Raw genomic sequence first — 20147 nt, forward strand, 5'->3', positions numbered from 1 at the left:
CCCCCCCCCCCCCCCCTACGCCTAAGTACCTCTGAGCAGCAACCACGCACGCCGCCACTACCTTAGCAAAAGGGGCCCGCCCCATCTTATTCCATCGCTTCTGTGCTTCTTCCCGCTTCCTACATCTCTCCTTCCCCGGTGCATCCACGTTGAAGCAACCTCAGCACAGCCTACAACACCCCAAAGCTCCCCCGTTGTTTGTCGTCGCTCTGATCAGAGCCAGACGCTGCAACTGCCATTCGCTTCCTGTTCTTCCTCCTCTCCTCCCTCGACACCCTCGCGACTCACCAACACGACGAGGGCCCTATTTATAACACACGCATCTTGAGTTCAGGGCCACCAGCGACTCGGACTCATTCACCCCCGACGGTTATTGCCCGATTGAATCTGCATTGCCTCGACGATTGAACGACCCAGAGACGACATCATCACATCATTCGCATTTTCTCGTTGATCGATCCTCCTTCGCCCACGGCCGTTGAGGCCTGCGCATTCACTCGACTGCTCTCATTCTCCATTCTCCCTTTACATCATGTTCAACTCTCTTCATACCGTCGCCCCAGCGGCGCTACTGGCCCTCAGTGCTCTGCCGTCCGCTCTGGCTCAGGGCTACTCCATAGATTCGGATGGTGTGTAGACACGCTGTTCTACTGTCCGAGCTCCTCTTGCTGACCCGTGCAGATGCAATTCGTGAGACAGCACGCACGCTCGCGTATGACATGATGCTGTTTTACGAAGGCAACAAGACTGGCATGATCCCCGGTATCCTGCCAGGACCCCCAGCCGACGGCAAGGGCGATTACTACTGGTGGCAGGGCGGTGCCATGATGGGCACATATGTCGACTACTGGCACTTGACCGGCGACACGAGCTACAACGACGTCGTCCGCGAGGGCATGGTGCACCAGGTCGGCGACAACCGCGACTACATGCCCCTCAACCACACGGCCTCGCTCGGAAACGACGACCAGGGCTTCTGGGGCATGACGGCCATGCTGGCCGCCGAGAACAAATTCCCTGACCCCCCCGAGGACCAACCCCAGTGGCTGGCCCTCGCCCAGGCCGTGTGGTCCACGCAGAACGATCGCTTCGACGACCACTGCAACGGAGGTCTCCGATGGCAGGCCGTCTCCACCAACGCCGGATACAACTACAAGAACACCATTGCCAACGGCTGCTTCTTCAACATTGGTGCTCGCCTCGCGCGCTACACCCGCAACGACACCTACACCAAGGCCGCCGAAGAGACGTGGGACTGGCTCTGGGGAGTGAACTACATCGACCACGAGAACTGGCGTGTCTACGACGGTGGCCATATTGAGCACAACTGCACCGACATCAACAAGGCCACCTTCTCCTACAACATTGCCGTTATGATGCAAGGCGCCGCGTTCATGTACAACTACACCGAGGACGCCAAGTGGCTCGACCGTGTTGAGAAGCTGCTGGACCGCTGCCTTACCGATTTCTTCCCGAGAGGTGTTGCTTACGAGGTTCCTTGCGAGAGGGACCCTGGCCGTTGCAGTGCTGACATGTTGACCTTCAAGGGATACATGCACCGCTGGCTCGCTGTTGTCACGCAGCTTGTTCCCGGGACAGCTTCGAAGATTCTACCCGTGCTGCAAAACTCGACGCAGGCTGCTATAAGACAGTGCACTGGTGGCGCCTCGGGCCGCGTGTGCGGCTTCTACTGGGACAGGGGCGAGTTTATCGACCCCGCTGTCGACAAGACCACGGGTGCTGGCGAGCAGATGAACGTTCTGGCCGCCGTTTCCTCTCTTCTCATCGCAGGCGCGAACCCACCTACGACCAACGACACCGGCGGCACCTCGAGGGGAGACAGCAACGCCGGCCGGGACAGCAACCCGTTCCAGGACCCGGAGCCAATCACGACAGCGGACAGGGCGGGCGCTGGTATCGTCACTTTTATCATCCTGGCGAGCGGACTGAGCTCGTGGTACTGGATGAGCTTCTGGGACTAAGTTGCTCCCGAATCTGCTCTCCGCCCGCGAGATGCTCGCCGGCGTTCGACACGGGTCAGGGCTTGCAGGGACCAGGATGGTTCGGTACTCCATGGATCACGTGGGTAGAAGGATGAGTTTTGCTTGCCGTTCGGAAAATCAGGACGGGGCTCCTTTTCTTGTCATTGCCAGCCGGGCCCGGATGGTCTGGCTGCTGGATATAGGGCTGGCGTTATTGCTGCCGCAGTGTCACGATATACTGGCTGTGGCCTTTTTCATTTTCACGGGCTTGTGGTGGGATGTTTGTAGCTGAATACTAGTCTTCTTTTGGCCTTTTGAACATTTGACAAGTGTCCGAGCATTGTGATGGTAGGCTGTCGACTGGATTTTGTACTGTGATCCCACGTGCTCGGACTGTTGCCTTGTTGGAGGATGATGGGATCATGCTGGCATGCGTGTGTTGTCTGATGATACAGATCCAACTGGCGCCAACCTTCATCCCTCGTATCCTGTAGCTCGAGGCAGTCTGGATGCTCCCAATCTGTCACGGCCGGGCCAACTTTCTGAACATCCCTTGTTGGGACACACCACAGCTTTCAACCCCCAGGAAATCAAGGACACAAAACCTTGGCGTGGTATACGTCTCTACCTCTCTACATCCATCCCTATCATACACTGAACAGCCCGTCGCCTCGTACTTCTACAAGCCCCGCCCCGCGGTCCGTGGCCAACCGCGCTACAAAAAGTTGATCCCGACACCGACCTGCACGCCCTTGGTGCCGACCTCGCCCCGCCGCACGACGAGCGGCAGGCTGAAGTTGAGCTCGAAGCGCGCGACGGGATGGGCGTACACGAGGCCCACGCCGGCGGCGACGCTCGGCGGGCCGCTGACCAGGTCGCCGACGGCGTGGGCGAGGCCGCGCGCGACCGAGGCGGGCGTCATGTCGGCGCCAGAGTGCCCGTGCCCGTGCCCGTGCCGGCCCTGCTTGTCTCCACCACCACCACCAGCAGAAGGCTTCAGGGCGACGAGGCGGCCGGCGTTGGCGAAGAGCTGCATGCGCAGGGCCGAGTCGGGACCGCGGTAGGGGAGAGGGAAGAGGAGGTTGAGGCTGCCGGCGGCGAAGACGTCGCCGCCCACGGCGTCGGGGCCGTCGTGGGGGCCGAGGCCGCCGAGCTTGAAGCCGCGGACGTCGGTGGGGCCGCCGAGCTGGAAGCGGTCGTTGAGGCGGCTCGGCGCGATGGCGGCGGTCGAGGCGAAGCCCAGCGGCAGGGGGCAGAGGGCGCCGAGGCGGAGGCCGGCGCCGAGGGAGACGCCGGGCGCGCGCTCGCTCAGGGGCACGGCGCCGCCGAACTCGAGCTCGGACTTGGAGAAGGCGACGTCGCCGGCGAGGGGGCCGACGCCGGCGAGTTCGGTCGTCGTGCGGATGTGGTAGCCGCGCTGGGGCAGTTGTGGGTTGTCGCGCGTGTCGCGGCGGAAGATGTGGCGGAGGGACGACTTGAGCGAGTCGCCGGCGTCGGCACGGACGGTCGGGCTCGCGCCGGGGCCCAGCGACGTGAGCTGTCGCCAGAGGGCCGTGTACTCGATCGAGTGCATGTCGCGGTCCGGCGAAAGCCACTGGTAGCGGAGGGAGCCGCCGCGGAGAACCTCCTCGTGCGAGGCCCATGGCTTGTCGGCGGCGGAGGAGAGAATCTCGAGGGCGATGCGGCGATCGGGGTCTGAGGCCACGGGGGCGGATAGCTCGGCTGTGTAGGCGGAGCGTGTTCGCGTGCCGGTGCTCGCGTTGAGGGAGAGCTGCTCGGCGCCGCCGAATATATTGCGCCACAAGAGCGACGTGAAGGCTGAACCTTCCGAGTTGCCGACGTCGGTGCCGGCATTGAATTTGTAGCGGGGAAGCTCGGCGAGCAGGATATCGATGTCCACGTCTGTCGGTGTGGACGAGGGATTGGTCTGGTCGGCTGAGTTGAGGAAAATCTTGGGGGCGGGCTGGAAGATGCCGAGACGGTCAAGCTTGGCGGATGCCGTCTGCAGACGGTAGGAGACGTCGCCGAGCGTCGTGGCAGTGTTGGCTGAGGGCGCGACGATGGGGGAGAGGATGGGATCGAGGAAGGCGCGGCGCGTGTTGGGTGCGCCGTGGACGGTGAGGTTGTGGACGGTCATGGGCGTCGACTGCTGCTCGAGGAGCTTCGGCTGTCAGATGGTTTGATCGGCAAAGGATACAGTCGACCTACAATCTGGGCCTGGCGCCGCTGGTTCTCCTCCTCGAGCTTGGCCGCATACTCGAGGGAGGATTCTGCTTCGCGCCGCAAGCTTTCGGCATCGGCATTGAGCTTCTGAATGGGGTCGGGCTTCTTGTGTATGGTCAGCTCACGATGAAGGTGGGAAGAAAGACGGAAACATGACGTACGGAACCCTCGCCCACAGTCGTTTTGGCAGCCATTGAGTCTGTCAGGTCGGATGAGGATAGCTACCTTGGGCTACCTTAGGTGAGGTAGCTCGCATCTGGTGATGGGTCGTCAAGAGCGCCCCAGGAGGTTTCCATTCGACCTACGCCCTGACCCGCTATTATGTGACGTGAGGCTGGTGGATCGACACGGCCAGTACGTACCGCCTTCCTGTGGCGCCGCTTCGGACATTTCGTGCCAGCAAGGTATCAGGCCCCGACACCAAGGTCCCAGGTCCCAGGCCTAGACACCAAGGTCCCAAAGGCCGAAGCCCCCCAAAGGCCCAAACGCCCCCCCCCCGATGACCCTGGCGCCGTCTGGCCCAGCCTTCGCCTGTAACCACTCTCCTCCCTACTACCTCCAACTTCACGACTACCCCAGCGCATCCACCTTCCACATACACACACACACATACACACACCATCCTTTATCGTTGCATCAACTGCGATTGCGCGGCGTTACTGTCTCTTGGGACCCTAGACTGCGTTCCTTTCTTGCGTCGCATCCACAATCACACCTACCACCTAGGCTCAACAAGAAACGTGCAATCTGACCACGTCATCGACATCTACCTGTGGTGAACCTCGGAACACCCACCATGTCGGCCAGCAAGGCAGCGCAGAAGCGGGCACGTCGGAATTCTGGACTGATTGTCGTGGGCTCCTTGGCTAACGTGATCTCAGTTGACCCGCGAATACAAGACCATCGCCGAGAACCCACCCCCATACATCGAGGCGCATCCCTCTGAATCCAACATCCTCGAGTTCGTACCCCCCTCCCCCTTACGCCTGTGAACTCCCAGGCTAACTTGGTCACCCCCCCCGCTTCAAAGATGGCACTACATCATCACCGGCCCCGAAGACACACCCTACCACGGCGGCCAGTACTGGGGCACACTCATGTTCCCGCCGACATACCCCTTCGCCCCGCCGGCCATCCGCATGCACACGCCCTCCGGCCGCTTCCAGCCATCGACCCGCCTCTGCCTCTCCATCTCTGATTTCCACCCCAAGTCCTTCAACCCGGCCTGGGAAGTCTCGACGATCCTCATCGGCCTGCTGTCGTTCATGACCTCGGAGGAGATGACAACGGGCTCCGTCTCGAGCACAGCGGCCGAGCGCCGCGCGCTGGCGGCCCGGTCACGGTGGTGGAACTCGACAGGCGGCGGCTCGCACGCGCGCGCCAACCCGGCCGGCAAGGGCAACGTCAAGGCGGGCGACGCCGGGGCCAAGTTCCGCGCCGAGTGGCCCGAGGTCGACGCGAAAAACTGGGACATGATGAGGGAGCAAAAGGTCGACATGGCCACGGGCCACGTGCCAGCGGCAGCGGGCGGTTCGAGCTGTCGGCCGCCGCAGCTGGGCATTGGCGCTCACGGGGGCGGTGGCGGCGGCGGCGGTGCCAACAGCGCGCATCAGGGGCGCGCCGTTGTCGATGCCGTCGTGCAGCAGCGGGATGCTGGGACGGGGTGGCTGCATCGGAACAAGCTGCTCGTGGCGGGCGCCGTCGTGTTCCTGTACGTGCTGCTCGCGAGAGTGCTCGGTAACGGCGAGTAGAGGGCAAGACGTGTGCAGAGCGGCTCGTCAAGAGACAGACGGCAACGGATATACAGGGAGCATGCGTGGCGTTGTTGGCTTTGGCAAGCTGAGGATTGGTGTTCGCCGTTGAAGGGCCCGATGGTGGGCCTGTTGAAGGGGACTGACTCCCAATGCTTTGGTGTAACATGATGGTAGTTGCGGCTTTCCTCTTCTCTTCTCGAATTGTGTTCAATCTACGCAGCGTTTGGCGTTGGTATGAGATGTACGGACCCGTAGTATCGTGGCATTGTAACTCGGATGGCATACCATCTACTGGAGAACAGGCTTGGCGTCCATTCCTTGCTGTTGCTGCCTGCTTACGTGTCGCCACCATGCAAGATGGCCCTGGTCAGACAAGATGCGTACTCTTGGTCGTTCATTTTGCCCGTGGTCAGACGTCATCAGACTGGAACGCAGACAAGTTGAGCCTCTCTGCCAATTTGTCTCAGATTTCAGACAAAGGCAACGACGAAGCCGATGATGCATGTCACTCACCGACGCATCCACCCGGTCAGCGCTCACCGAATCGAAACAGAGGCACAGATGGATGGACGGCTCATTATTGACCGTGCAGGGATGGGGCGGGCCAATCTCACCTCACCTTACCATCCATCATCTGCCAGGCCTGGCCTGGCGCTGGTCGCCTGCGGTGCTGCTCATCGTTTTGCGGGGGGGGGACAAGAGGATAAAATTTGTGACGCAGCCCCGATTTTTTTTTTCCTGGCCCAGCTCCGGCCACCGCCAACTGCCCAACAGGCCGAAGGTGGGAAGGGAAAAAAAAAAAAAAAAACTCCCAGCACCTACCTACCTATATTGAGCACTGCACGGGAGCAGGAGCGTCTTGGGTAGAAATCAAGCAGGTAAGGTACCTACCTAGAAGAAGCTCTGCTGCCTGCCTGGGCTTCTGGAGCCAGCAACAGGCAGATAGACGCACGCCAGTAGCATCAGCAGCTTCATCCACATCACCTCCGAAAATCCTCCATCTGCGTATACCCAGCATCAACATAGCCCGTCACTGAATTTGCTATCGAAGCCGTTCTCGCTGCTGTCGAAGTCGTTCTGGCGTCGGACCTACATCACCTGCAGCTCCCGCCCGTCGCCTGGCCCCAGCATCCTCTCCACCCTCGCCTCTCTCTCTCTCTCTCTCTCTGCGCGCGCGCGCACCCTGCATCATCCATCGTCTTCTGTCGCCCTCTTTCCACTCCTCTCCACTCCACCAACCCCCCCCCCCCCTTCCTTTTCCCTGTTCTGCCTCTCCTTCCACCCCCAAAGCATCGTCACTGGCACTCGAGCCGTCACGCATTGGAGCTTTGCGGATGCTCTAACATGCTTGTCAACTTCTCCTCCGGGCCAGGCAACTAAGAGTCACGCCTCTCGTCGAGCTCCGGAGTCTCTGTCGTCATCTGCATCACCCTCGGACCTTGCACACCTACCCGCTCTCGCCGTGTCGGTGTTCGTCGCTGCCACGTCCGAACACCTCGCAAGGCGTCCTCCCACGCCTTCCCAGCCTCTCTCTCTCTCTCTCTCTCTCTCTCTCTCTCTCTCTCCCTCCGCCAGTCCACCACGCCTCAACATGACCTCCGCCAGCGGCGCCGGCAAGCCTGGCAAGAAGGCCTCTGCCGCCCGCCCCCTCTCCGGCCTGTCGCTGAAGCCCGCCATCCCCTATGTCTACCTCAACCGCCGCAGCAACGGTACCGCCAAGCAGACCTCGGCCGCCCAGCCCACCACCACGTCCAACGGCTCCTCTCTCAAGATTCAGCACAACGCAGAAGCCGCGACCCCCGAGACCGTCGTCACCGTGCTCGACACCAAGGAGGACGCTGCTGCCGAGGCATCGTCCACGGCGGCGAGCAACGTCGACGAGGAACAGTCTGGTGAGAGCTTACCACCTACCTACGCTGTCTTGGGCTGCCGACCTCTCTGCAAGTATGCGTGCTAACTTGCTCCGTAGCTACCCCGACTACCCAGCCCGAGCTGACGCCCTCCGCCTCGACCTCGACCGACCTTGCTGCCGAATCCACGCCTGCCGTCGAGCAGCCCGACGCCGAACCCATGCCCGTCGAATCTCAATCCGCCGAGGAGCTTGACCAGAGTTCGTATCACCAACCGCACCCGAGGCCCCGCCACTTCTCACACGAGTCTCGTCACACAGCTACTACTCCTGCTGAGCCTCTCGGTGAATCCGTCCATGGTACGTCGAGCCTTCGTCAGTCATCATGACGAGATGCGGCCGCTCTAGCTCTAGGCCCCGAGTTCTAACGTGCTCCCTCCAGACACGGCCCCTGCGCCTGCTGCTGTTGTCCCTGCGCCTGCTGCTGCTGTCCCACACCAGACCGTCAGGTCGACAACCCCGTACAGCATGCCTCCTGCTTTCCAGCCAACCCCTCGTGCTCTGGGCCTGGGCACCAACGGCGACATGCGGCCCCTGCCCCGCCACGGGCTCAACGGTCCGGCTCATATGCACCACCCGCACCCCAGCAACGGCAGCCTCCAGTTTGGCCACTTTGACTCGAATAACTCATCGCCGGCTCCTCCGCATTCGGCCGGATTCGCCCCGCCGCCGGGGCTCGGCGGCCTGCCCAACGGTCAGCGACCCTTCCCTGGTCACGGCCACACGGCTTCAGGCCATGGATACCCCCCGCAGATGCCCTACGGCACCGAATTCGTGCCCGTCACCTCGGGCGACGCCTTCGGCCGTTCCTCTGTCGCGCCTGCTGGCATGGAGCACTACCCCCACCAGGTCAACAACTACGGCCCTTCGACGCCCCACAGCTTCCAGGATTCCCACTCCTCCCACCACGCTGACGAAGCGGCCGCCTTTAACCAGCATCACGGCCATGGCGGCCCGAACGGCGTCGTGGCAAACCATGACGACCGTCGTCACCACCATCACCAGCAGCAGCAGCATCATCAGCATCATCAGCAGCACCAGCACCAGCATTCTGCCTACGGTCATGCCCACCAGAGGATGATGTCCAACCACATGCCCCCGCCGCACGTGATGCAGCAGCAGATGCAGGAGGCCCAGAACAGCGTCGAGGGTTTGTTTGGGTACCTCCAATCCCAGTTCACCGACCTGACATTTGTCGACTGCACGCTCGAGCTTCGCTACCTCGATGACCGCGCGCCCCCTGTCCGCATCCCTGGCCACCGACTCGTCTTTGCGCGCAGCCAGCCTCTCCGTAACCTGCTGCAGACCACCAGCCACAGTGACAGCCACTCGCACGGAACGGACGCGCAGACCATCCTCCTCAAGACGGACGACAAGTACATCAACTCGAGCACCTTCTGGATGGCCATCCAGCGACTCTATTCCTTCCCTCTCCTCAGTGGTCCTCCCGAGGGCGCTTCCATGGGAGACGGCAACCTGACGCTCGCCGGAAACGCAGATACCCGTTTCGACTTTGCCCTGGGTTATGCCGCCGCCGGAAAGCTGCTGAACTGGGACCCCATCATCCAGCGCGGTATGCAGGTGGCAGCCGACCACCTGAGCTGGTCGACCCTCGAAAAGGCGCTGGACTTCATCCTCGGTGACCTGCCAGGCCGTGCGTCTGCTGACCGCCACGCTCCTTTCGCCTACGGCGAGCAGGTCCAGCTCCTCATGGGGGGCGTGATCTCCTTCATCATCAACAACTTTCCGGCTTACTTCCGTCTCGACACCTCGGTCGCGGACCCCGAGTCCTTCGCCCGCATCCCTAACGTGCCGGCACCGGCCAAGTCGACGGGCACACCGCCTATCGCTCACGGCACCTCCGTCCACCTGGGAGCGGGCCGACGGGCCCGGCCCATGCACATCAAGTTCGGCGACATGGGCGGCTCGTCAGCGTCCCAGGACAGTACGCAGGACGGTACCAACGGCGAGGTGCTCAGCCTGACGCCTCAGCAGCGCGCCGTCAACTCGACTCTTTCTCGCGTTCTCCTCAACCTTCCGTTCGCCTACCTCAAGCCCGCCTTAGAGTCTAGCGTCTACGGCAACGTCTCGAGCTGGGCCAACTCGGAGGCTCGCCACCAGATCATGGTGTCCGTCGTGTCGGAGCGTGAACTGCGGCGTCTGCGGGCACTCGAAGATGTCAAGGAGGGACGCGTCCCGCACGCGGGACAGATCCGCCACTCGCTGCAGAGCGTCGAGCCACGCAACGGTGGCGACGTGTGGCACATTCTCGGATGGCAGGAGGAGATGGTTCCCTTCCACGGCGAGGGCGCTTCGCTGGGCCGCAAGTGGACTCCGCTGATGTACGCGCGCGAAGACGGCGGCTCGGACCACCAGCACCCCGTGGCTGCGTACCCTTAGGCGAGGGTTCGCATTCGATCATGAGTAACGACGGTGGACTGCAAGCAGCAGTAGCAGGGCAGCAGCCACGCACGGCTGGTTGTTCTCCTTCTGTCTCACAGCTGCCACGACGACCGATATGACGAGTTGCATTTGCATCATGCGCACAAAAGTTTGATTCCCCCGCTTGCTTTTGGTTTTGCCGTTGTATTTACGCGCCGTCGCGCGATGGGGCAACCCTGCGATGCCCCCTGGGCCGGACATTGTCTGGCTGGGATGGGCGGACTGAAAGGGATATGGTGAAGCAGGTCTCGTCGGTTCGACCTCGCGGACGCAAGCCCGTGTGTCGATGGGTCTTGACGGGGTCTGCGTCAGTGCTCTCAAGACCGCGGTCCACGGATTATGGACAAGATGGTGGGGGAGAACGCCACCGAGGAGGGACGGCGCGGCCCCCTTCAGCGCAGTTGTGCGGATGTCATAAGGGGGCGGAACGAAGCGTGGTGATACCCTTGGGGTTGAGCGAGATGGATGAGCATGTGAGCCAGGATGGTTCAGAGTCACGCGAGAAAGGCTTGTTTGGACAGGATGGGCCGACGAGTGCCGGGGCTGTCCCTGTGTAGGATGGATCCAGGGACACACTCGAGGCTCTCGAAAAGGAGACCTTCTTCGAGCAGCCTGGGTTTTCGGAAGGCGGCCGCAGTGAAGCATGCAGAGCGCGTTGGAACGACCGGCAGGGTTCGAGGCCAGGGCTTGTGATGGTTGCACCGTTGATAGTCCGTAATGCATTGTCGCGTTGAACAGCTTGAGCATGTGTGGCTGCGTGGCGGCCGTGATTCCAGTGCAATTCCAATGCCCGTCCACGAGTGACAGACAACCACCTTGACAAGGGGGAGACAACAAACACGATGGGTAGAGGCAGACTGGGGTTCCGAATGTTTACACAAGTCTGCCCTTGTGCATGAGCATGTCATCAAACGGCGTGGGGAAAAGGCAGGACAGGGGCAAGGGGGTAGGCGCTGATAGGCCGAGACACGTGAATATGCGCTAGGGGAGCTGGGAGGGAACAGGGGAGGAGCCGTCGAAAGGCCGAGGCATGTGCTTGCCTTTAGCTTGCCATGCTTGCCATGCTTGCCATGCTTGCCCTGCTTGCCCTGCTTGCCTGTGCTTGCCTCTGCTGCGACCCCTTCTTTCCTTCCCCAGTGTAGTGTATGGCGCCTGCTCCCGCTGCAGCAGCTCCCCCCTCGCCCATTCCCCAGGTTTTCGGACCATCCAAGATTCTTTTTGCCATCCCACCCCTCCTCCCTCTCCTCCATCCCTCCTCATCTTTCCCTTCCTCTTTTGCAGCACGGATGAACGACGCGACGGCTCGTGCGAACCCGCTCGACGAGACGACTAATTGACTTTGCTCTGACGGCCTACATAAGCCATTGCCCGACCTTGGTACGTCCCTGTGAGGTCATTGGCCTGGGTCTGGCGCGGGATGCATTCCAGCTCGGCTTCCCACCATTTTGGGGGGGGACTTTCGGCTAACGTCAGCGATCCCAGATAACGCGCCCATGAGACTTGTTGCGACTGTCTGATCACTCGATTTCTTCAGCTGCATTGCGATTCACTCTGATTTCGAACGCCACACCTTTTGCTCTGTTCCACCTCGCAGTCGAGCGGCTGTCCCACTGGCAGTAGAGCGCCACCTCTCGACAGGAACCGATGACCTCGGCCGCACCGGGGCCGTCGCGCCCGCCCAACGCGCCGCGCACCCTGACGCCCAAGTCCGTCTCCGACCCCGTCCTGCGCAACGCCCTGCGCTACACCATCTCGGCGCGCGAGTACGCCACGCTGCACAAGTATGTCATCTCGCGGTCGCGCGTGCTAAGGCGGACGGCGCCGAGCGTGGCGACGGTCGAGAAGATAGTCGATGGCGACAAGCCTGGCCGACGGCCGTCCCATGCTGTGCCGCCGAGCGACAGCTACAATACACGGGCGATCCGCGACGCGCTGCGCTTGTTTGTCGGCACGGCGGCGGGCATGAAGACGTATGATGTCTTGATGAAGAGGGTGCTCGGCAAGAGAGAGTATGTTCCCCGGGCTGTCCCTGCATGGCCTCCTTGCGTGGCAGGCCACCATGGTGTGAAGCAACATGCACTGACTCAACCACAGCACGAACGCGAAGAAGCAACCGCTGTACAACTCGCCCACCTTCCGTCTGTCGCTTTCTCTATCCTCCATCCTGCTGCTCTATCGCCTGCTCTTCCGCTTCATGTCCAGGTTGCGCGGCCACCTGCTCGACGATGCGGCGATCCCCTTCCGACGACGCAATCCCCGTACCGCCGCCACACTGACGTCGCCCTATGCACCCGCCGTCGGTGCCTCGCTCGCCGGTCTGGCCCTCGGCGTGTACCCGGCGCAGCAACTGCGCGTGTCGGTCGCCATCTACGCCATGTTCCGCGCCCTCGAGTTCGGCTGGAATCTGTGCGAGGGCGAGGGCATGATCTGGGGCTTCAAAGCCGGCGGCCGCGTCAAGAGGGAACGGCCCTGGTGGTGGGGCAGCTGGATGATCCAGCCTTTTGCCTTTGGACAGCTGCTGCACGCCGTCGTCTTCGACCGCGACTGCTTCCCCGCGGCCTACGGAAACCTCATCTTCAATAACTCGACAGCCTATCTGCAACAGAGGCCCGCCGGCTACCCGAGCCACCTGGTGTGGCCCAAGACGTTGGAGATTGTCGACAGCCTTGCACAGATGGCAAAGCTCAACTGGCCGTACGTTTCCATGGCGCGCTGCTTGGGTCCGAGAAGACAGCTGACAAATGACAGGCCCTACATCTCGCCCACTCTGTTCCCCAACAAGGAAACGCTGCCGGCATCGCTCGCCGCCGTCGCGCCCCTGACCTCGACAGCACACCCCATCATCACCTCTCTCTCGTGCGCGACCCTCCACCCGTCTGACCCGTCTTGTCTGCGTACGTACCTGCAGTTCTGGCTCAGCTCGTTCCCGCCCTTTATGCGCATGCTCCTCGGCTTCTACGGCGCGTTTGCCATTCTGCCCAACGCCGGCGCCAAGCTGTACCACGCGCCCGTCGCCGTCCTGACCAAGGTGCTCAGCCGCGCGCTGCGGAGCTCGACGTTCCTCGCCGGCTCCATCTCGACGGCGTGGGCCTCCATCTGCGTGTTCCAGACGTGGCTGCCGCGCCACGTGCTGCCGACGCTGCGGTTCTTCCTCGGCGGCTTCGTCGCCGGTCTCTGGGCCTGGGTCGAGCGGAAGCAGGGCCGGGGCATGTTCCTGTACTCGGCACGGGCGAGCGTGGACTCGCTGTGGAAGGTCGGCGTCAAGAGGCGGTGGTGGAAGGGCATGCGCGGCGGTGACGTGTGGGTCTTTGTCGCAGCGCTCATGGTGACGGGCGTCGTGTACGAGAGGGACGCGCGGGCGATCCGCGAGGGTAGCTGGCGCCGCGGCGTCAGCTGGATCCGGGGCGAGGGCTTGCGGGATTGGAGTCTCGAGGAGGACGAGGCGCCAGGGGAGGGCGAGGGGCAGGAGTAGAGACTCGTCATCAGTGTTGTAATGAAGTGTTGTAATGCAGTGTTGTAATGCAGTGTGTACGGATTCGCTCTACGCAGGCTGTCTACTTCTATGGCATATCGTCATTGTGTTTGCCCATGTTGTTCTCGTCCTCCTCTCCTTGTGTTGACCCAGTCACGCCGTCTCCTTCTCGAGGTAGTTTGCCACCTCGCCGAGCCACCACACGTGCACCCGAATATCATCCGTCAGCTCTGGGTGGAAGCTCGTCGCAAAGATATTCCCCTGGCGCACGGCCACGATGTCTCCCGCCTCGGCATCGCCATCGCTCTCGCTCGGCCGGTCGATGCCGGCGCGCGTCTTGCGGCCCGGCAACCTCGCCAGGGTCTCGACGGCAGCGGGGTCGAGCACGGCCTCGACGACGGGAGCGCGGATGAAGACGCCGCTAAAGAGACGCGCCGGCTGCTGCTGCTGTTGTTGTTGTTCGTGGCCACCACGCAAGAAGGGCAGCTCGAGGTCGGCGACAAAGGACTCGATCTGGCGGCCAAAGTGGTTGCGGTGGACGCGCACGGCGAGACCGCCGATGAGGGCCTGGCCGCCCTTCTTGGCCGAGGCGGCGACGGCCTCGTCGGCGAGCAGGATGGCGCCGGCGCAGGTGCCCCAGACGGGGCGGCCGGCGGCGACGAAGGCGCGCAGCGGGTCGAGCAGGGCCGACTCGGCGGCGAGGTGGGCGATGGTCGTCGACTCGCCGCCGGGGATCAGCAGGGCGGCGCAGCGGGCGAGGTCGGCGGGCGTGCGGACGGGCGTCGGGGTGAAGGCGGGGGCGGAGGGGGCGGAGGCGGAGAGGGAGGCGGCGGCGCGGGCGAGGGCTGTGAGGTGTTCTTGGAAGCCGCCCTGCAGGCTGAGGACGCCGATGGTGGGCATCGTGGGGAGGGGGGGCCCTGTGCGGTGGGAGGAGGCGTCTGTCGGGTGCGAGACGTTGGAGCAGGGAAGGGCTGTTTTTGGGTGAGAGTTGTTGGAGTGAAGGACTGTTCCTCGGGTGAGTGAAGTTGACGCAGAGAAAGACTGTTGGTCGGAGGAGAGTTGTCGGAGCAGAAACGGGCTGTTTCTCAGGTGAGAGATGTTGGCGCAGAGACGGGCTGTTCTCAGGTGAGAGATGTGGTGGAGCAGAGTCAGGCGTGTGATTGTTAAGGTCTGTCAAGGCAGAAGGAGATGGCGGCTCGTCATGGCAGTCAGACCAGAAGGCGCATGCACATGTGAACAAGGTGAGTCAAGGGTCCCAAGTACCGCTACCTCGCCGGCACTTAGCTCGAGGCCCGCCGAGGGATTCCGGGGTCGGGGCGCCTCGTTCGGGGCTGCTCGAACCAGTTTAGATCTGGCATCCTGGCCAATGACACCACGCCTGACGACGGGTTCGAGGCAGCGCCGCGGGTCGACGGAACCGCGGCCGCGTCGTTTGCGCGGCGAGCTCGTGGGCGTGGCAGAGGTACGGGGCACCTCACCCAAGTTTGGTCAGAGAGCAAGTCCCACCCCATCCGATGGCAGCCGCGCCTGTCCCCGTCCGAGACCGGCCCAGGCCCTGACGACCCCGCCACTACCCCTCCATCGAGGTACCGGTACCTCGACCTCGCGGCGCGTCAGACTGTCACGCCTCTAGTGCCACGCCCTTGTCCTGCGCCCTCCGCCTTGCGCCTTCCGTCTCCGAACTGGCGGCGAAAAAAGGCGAGAAAAAAAAAAGTTTCGTGCCGCCGCTGTTGCTGTGCCTGCCAACAACCAGATCCCGGCGTTCCTCTCTCTGCCTCGCTTCTTTCCGTATTCTTCTGTGACCTTCTGGCGCGATATAAACGTGCTGCCTCGCCCCGCCCCTTCCAACCCCCCCCCCCCTTCCACGTGCCCCTCCCTCGTTCGCTGCTTCCCTAGCTGCTCTCTTCCTTCTGGCCCTGGACATCACGACCGACCCCGCATCGTCCCGATTCTCACCTGCCCCTGCCCGCCTCGTGAATCATCAGTCCCTAGTCGTGCTTCGGCTCCTACCGAGACATCTCGCCCCCCCCCTTCTGATCTACTTTTGACGCACCTCCCTTCTTCTTCACCTCCTCATCGCCGTCACCTCCTCATCGCCGTCACCTCCTTTCACGCCGTCCCGAAACCTCAATTGACTTCTCGTCCTTGTTCTGTCTTGCTTTGCTATACCCTTGTCCACCCCTCCCCAAGACAATATTCACACCTCCCCATCATGTCCGACACCCAGAACGGCGCTGCCAACGGCACCTCGGCCACCACCGCCAACGGCGCCACGCCCATCCCGAACAATGCCTCAGCCTCCTTCGCCGTCAAGGCTGGCCTCGCCCAGATGCTCAAGGGCGGCGTCATCATGGACGTGACCGACGCCGCCCAGGCGCGCATCGCCGAGGAGGCCGGTGCCTGCGCCGTCATGGCCCTCGAGCGCGTCCCCGCCGACATTCGCAAGGACGGTGGTGTCGCCCGCATGTCCGACCCCGCCGTCATCCGCGAGATCCAGGCCGCCGTCACCATCCCCGTCATGGCCAAGGCCCGCATCGGCCACTTTGTCGAGTGCCAGATCCTCGAGGCCCTCGGCGTCGACTACATTGACGAGTCCGAGGTCCTGACCCCCGCCGACAAGGACGCCCACGTCGACAAGTCCCCCTACAAGGCCCCCTTTGTCTGCGGCTGCCGCAACCTCGGCGAGGCCCTGCGCCGCATCGCCGAGGGCGCCGCCATGATCCGCACCAAGGGTGAGGCCGGCACCGGCGACGTCGTCGAGGCCGTCACCCACGTCAAGACGGTCAAGCGCGACATTGCCCGCGCCCAGGCCCTGCTCGCCACCGAGGGGGAGACGGGCATCCGCGCCATGGCCCGCGAGATTGGCGCCGACCCCGTCCTGCTGCGCCAGGTCGCCGAGCTCGGCCGCCTGCCCGTCGTCAACTTTGCCGCCGGCGGCGTCGCCACCCCCGCTGACGCCGCCCTCATGATGCAGCTCGGCTGCGACGGCGTCTTTGTCGGCAGCGGCATCTTCAAGTCCGGCGACCCCGCCAAGCGCGCCCGCGCCATCGTCCGCGCCACCACCCACTACCAGGACGCTGCCGTGCTCGCCGAGTGCTCGACCGGCCTCGGTGAGGCCATGGTCGGCATCAACTGCGACACCATGAAGGACAGCGAGAGGCTCGCCACCCGCGGCTGGTAGCCGGCTCGTGTCTGGTGCTCGAGGAGGATATGGGCAATACCATGAACATGTGCAACACCACAAACACGAAAGACACAAAAGTATTCACACAAAGCATGCGTTTGGCGTACGGATGGGAACGGTCACAGGTATTCAACAGATACGCGGCCTCGAAAATTGATTATTGATTCACCATCACTGCCTGCCTGATGTGATGCTCTACGCGGTGGCGGCTGTCGTTCGTTGCATCGTACACGAGGACGACGCCGTGTTGAAACGTGGTAGACGGCGTCGGGGTGATCTTTTCACAACGAGCTGACAACATGCATGGGTTCAACATGAAGAATCGCGTTTTGCCGCAATAGTCCACCGAAGTTCCACCTGCTAAGGCAGCCACATGAGACAACCTTTCACTGTGACAACTCAATTCAACCAAACCTTCGCAACCGTAGAGAAACGAGCTTGCGAACAACTGTTGCGCATTGTGCCGCTCTTTCAAATGTCCGACGCCCAAACTATACTTGATGAAGCGGGTCGCCATTCTCTCCGTCCCGACGGTACTCAAGGGTTGAAAGCTACAAGTCTGGGCGAATCATTGACAATGTTGACGTGCACCTCAGTTCTGACGGCCGTGACCAGTCGACAAACTCCGCTCGTCGCAACCAAAGTCCGCTGCTACCCTTCAACGTATCCATTGAGCCGGAGGAAAGACGGAATCCTTGACATGGGGGTATCGCATGCTACCGAATCGGTCAGCGGGGAGCTCGGACGCGTTTGCGCTTCATCATGTTGCCGTTGTCCGCCATCGTCCTTGTCTATGTACCGCCTCCCGCCGACTGAAGGCTCGCATAATTGGTGCAAAGCCTATATATCGCAAAACCGAAACTCTAACGGGCTGGACGCGTAGTGCAATCTCCGCGACTAACACTGTGTCCGAGAGTCTTCCCTGATGTGCCGCTCACTAGGGATCACATATATGGCTGTAGTAAGAACCCTCTCATATGCTTCCCATGAACCATATGCCGCTTGTACTAGAGTGACACCATGGTGAACTTCAATCCCGACCAAGACATTCCCGATCTCTCAGGCAAGGTTATTCTTGTCACTGGAGGCAACAATGGCCTCGGGAAGGAGACGGTGCTGCAACTCTGCAAGCATAATCCGGCCATGATCTTCCTGGCGGCCAGATCCGAGTCCAAGGCCCTCGACGCCATTGCGGACATTCGGAAGACCGTCCCCGACGCGGCACCCATCACATACCTCCGTCTCGACCTGGCATCCTTCGATAGTATCAAGAAGGCAGTGGCCGACTTTCACGCCCAGGCAGACCGGCTCGATCTCCTCATCAACAACGCCGGCATCTGTGCCCAGCCGCCCGGCACAACCAAGGACGGCTACGAGCTCCACTTCGGCACCAACCACCTCGGCCACGCCCTGCTCACCAAGCTCCTCCTGCCGACGCTCCTCAAGACGGCCGCCGCCCCGTCGCCGCCGCCGCCGCACGACGTGCGCATCATCACCATTGCCTCCTCAGCCGAGGCCTGGGCCCCCTTCCTCGACCCCGGCGCGTTCGACACGCTGAGGACGGACATGGCCGCCCTCTCGGGCTTTGCCCGCTACAGCCTCTCCAAGGTGGCCAACATTCTGCACGCCCACGCCCTGGCGGTGCGTCACCCAGCGCTCCGCTCCGTGGCGCTGCACCCGGGCGTCGTCAACACGAACATCACCAACGGCGTCGCGGCCAGCTGGCCGATCCTCGCGCCGCTCGTGCGCTTCGTCCGCCTCGTCGGGGACGTCCTGCAGACGCCCGTCGCGGCGGGCGCCAAGACGCAGCTGTGGGCTGCCGTCAGCCCCGAGGCGGAGTCGGGCGAGTTTTATTTTCCCGTCGGTGTCCCTGGCAAGGCGTCGAAGCATGCGCGCGATCGAGAGATGGAGGAGGCGCTGTGGGCGTGGACGGAGAGGGAGCTGGAGCGGCATATGGATACTGCCGCGGCGTAGGCGATCGAGTGGGGAGGGGGGCTTACCTTATGATAATGATGAGAGCAGTGTAGAGGACGAACGTGATCTATTCATATACTTATATGTTGTGCGAACACCCCAACCGACCAGTTTATGAGCCGGTTAAGCGCCTGATTCCATGTCTTGCATTCTTCAAATGTCCTGTGGGCGTTGGCAGCGAGTGGCAGTCAAGCTGGTCAAGGCTACATGATGATATATCCAACGCCAAAATTAATTCTATGTAGGCAAAAAGACGCACGCGCCGCTGCATCGTCCTTTGACCGCCAAGATAGCCATACTCTAGTTGTCCGCTGGTTCATGGGATTCATTTCGAGTTATGGGCGAGGGGCTGGTTATTCTATTTGGAGTTGATTCAGTTGATTCAGTTCCCGCGGCGTCAGCGCCTCTAGGTCTGGTGTGTTGGTTAACATGTGTGTGTGTGTGTGTGTGTGTGCTGGGGGGTCCGTATCTTGCTAGATGGGTGAGTTCTCTGCTCTGGTCTTGGATTCTCACTTCAGCAATTCTTTGTACAGTGCTAAGAGCAACTTACCTTGACCATACGAATGGCGCTGTGCCCCCGGAGTTAGTACCCCTGTCTGTCCAGCACTGGTGCTAAAAAGGCAAGGCTCTCGGTCGTAGCTGCGAGCCCAGCGAAACCATGGCCCTCTCGCCCTCTTACCCCCTCCCTGATCAAGGGCAAAGCCAAGTCGACGGGAAAGTTAAATCAGAAGCAGTACGCCGCAGATGAATGACACGTTCATACATCAACGTCGCATACCAAGTACTGGAGAACTTGTCGAAGTCCATGTTAGAACATAGGTGAAAGCAGAGTGGAGTGTCTTACATTAGCACCGCTAACGTATCATGAGATGCAGATCGAAGAATGCCTGAAACGTGGTGCTCCAAAGAGTATCTGCGGCCCTTTGATGTGCCTACACAGTGAGGCCCCTGTCGAGCTACAGAACAGGGGCGGGGGCTGGTTGGGGGCTAAAAACTACGAGAACGTGTATACAAGGGCTGAGGGCCAGACCTCAGATGCATTACAACCCCACACCTATTTTCTATTGCCGACGGACCACGTGCGAAACCTCTTCACTCTGCCCAAACCACTCTCTATCAGTGCCCCTAGAATGGGCCCACTCTTGCTCCCTAGGCCTCCCGTTTACGGTCCTCTGAAAATGGCTCCTTGCAGTCCACGTCCGAAGAG

The 20147-nt window shown here is 61.9% G+C and overlaps 8 protein-coding genes across 8 annotated transcripts; 6 read left to right on the top strand and 2 right to left on the bottom strand.

The window, feature by feature from the left end:
- Positions 1 to 532: 532 nt before the first annotated feature.
- D7B24_008529 (uncharacterized protein) lies at positions 533 to 1982 on the top strand (the record flags this gene model as incomplete). The annotated part of the gene is made up of 2 exons (XM_028642616.1): positions 533 to 629; positions 682 to 1982. The coding sequence occupies 2 exons, from the start codon at positions 533 to 535 to the stop codon at positions 1980 to 1982; spliced, it is 1398 nt and encodes a 465-aa protein (XP_028493550.1).
- Positions 1983 to 2697: 715 nt separating this feature from the next.
- Positions 2698 to 4399, bottom strand: D7B24_008530 (uncharacterized protein; the record flags this gene model as incomplete). The annotated part of the gene is made up of 3 exons (XM_028642617.1): positions 2698 to 4143; positions 4191 to 4310; positions 4367 to 4399. 3 exons carry the CDS (start codon positions 4397 to 4399, stop codon positions 2698 to 2700), a joined length of 1599 nt encoding a protein of 532 aa, XP_028493551.1.
- Positions 4400 to 5001: 602 nt separating this feature from the next.
- UBC6 (Ubiquitin-conjugating enzyme E2 6) lies at positions 5002 to 5956 on the top strand (the record flags this gene model as incomplete). The annotated part of the gene is made up of 3 exons (XM_028642618.1): positions 5002 to 5058; positions 5087 to 5166; positions 5236 to 5956. 3 exons carry the CDS (start codon positions 5002 to 5004, stop codon positions 5954 to 5956), a joined length of 858 nt encoding a protein of 285 aa, XP_028493552.1.
- A 1594-nt stretch (positions 5957 to 7550) lies between these two features.
- D7B24_008532 (uncharacterized protein) lies at positions 7551 to 10268 on the top strand (the record flags this gene model as incomplete). The annotated part of the gene is made up of 4 exons (XM_028642619.1): positions 7551 to 7851; positions 7929 to 8069; positions 8130 to 8168; positions 8251 to 10268. The coding sequence occupies 4 exons, from the start codon at positions 7551 to 7553 to the stop codon at positions 10266 to 10268; spliced, it is 2499 nt and encodes an 832-aa protein (XP_028493553.1).
- Positions 10269 to 11954: 1686 nt separating this feature from the next.
- Positions 11955 to 13782, top strand: D7B24_008533 (uncharacterized protein; the record flags this gene model as incomplete). Its single annotated transcript, XM_028642620.1, has 3 exons — positions 11955 to 12319; positions 12405 to 13004; positions 13059 to 13782. The coding sequence occupies 3 exons, from the start codon at positions 11955 to 11957 to the stop codon at positions 13780 to 13782; spliced, it is 1689 nt and encodes a 562-aa protein (XP_028493554.1).
- A 153-nt stretch (positions 13783 to 13935) lies between these two features.
- Positions 13936 to 14682, bottom strand: D7B24_008534 (uncharacterized protein; the record flags this gene model as incomplete). The annotated part of the gene is made up of 1 exon (XM_028642621.1): positions 13936 to 14682. One exon carries the CDS (start codon positions 14680 to 14682, stop codon positions 13936 to 13938), a length of 747 nt encoding a protein of 248 aa, XP_028493555.1.
- Positions 14683 to 15994: 1312 nt separating this feature from the next.
- On the top strand, positions 15995 to 16963 carry SNZ1 (Pyridoxal 5'-phosphate synthase subunit snz1; the record flags this gene model as incomplete). Its single annotated transcript, XM_028642622.1, has 1 exon — positions 15995 to 16963. The coding sequence occupies one exon, from the start codon at positions 15995 to 15997 to the stop codon at positions 16961 to 16963; it is 969 nt and encodes a 322-aa protein (XP_028493556.1).
- A 1023-nt stretch (positions 16964 to 17986) lies between these two features.
- On the top strand, positions 17987 to 18940 carry D7B24_008536 (uncharacterized protein; the record flags this gene model as incomplete). The annotated part of the gene is made up of 1 exon (XM_028642623.1): positions 17987 to 18940. The coding sequence occupies one exon, from the start codon at positions 17987 to 17989 to the stop codon at positions 18938 to 18940; it is 954 nt and encodes a 317-aa protein (XP_028493557.1).
- Positions 18941 to 20147: the final 1207 nt, after the last annotated feature.

The sequence above is a fragment of the Verticillium nonalfalfae genome, assembly GCF_003724135.2.
Source record: "Verticillium nonalfalfae strain VnAa140/NRRL 66861 chromosome Unknown scaffold_78, whole genome shotgun sequence".
NCBI lineage: Eukaryota > Fungi > Ascomycota > Sordariomycetes > Glomerellales > Plectosphaerellaceae > Verticillium > Verticillium nonalfalfae.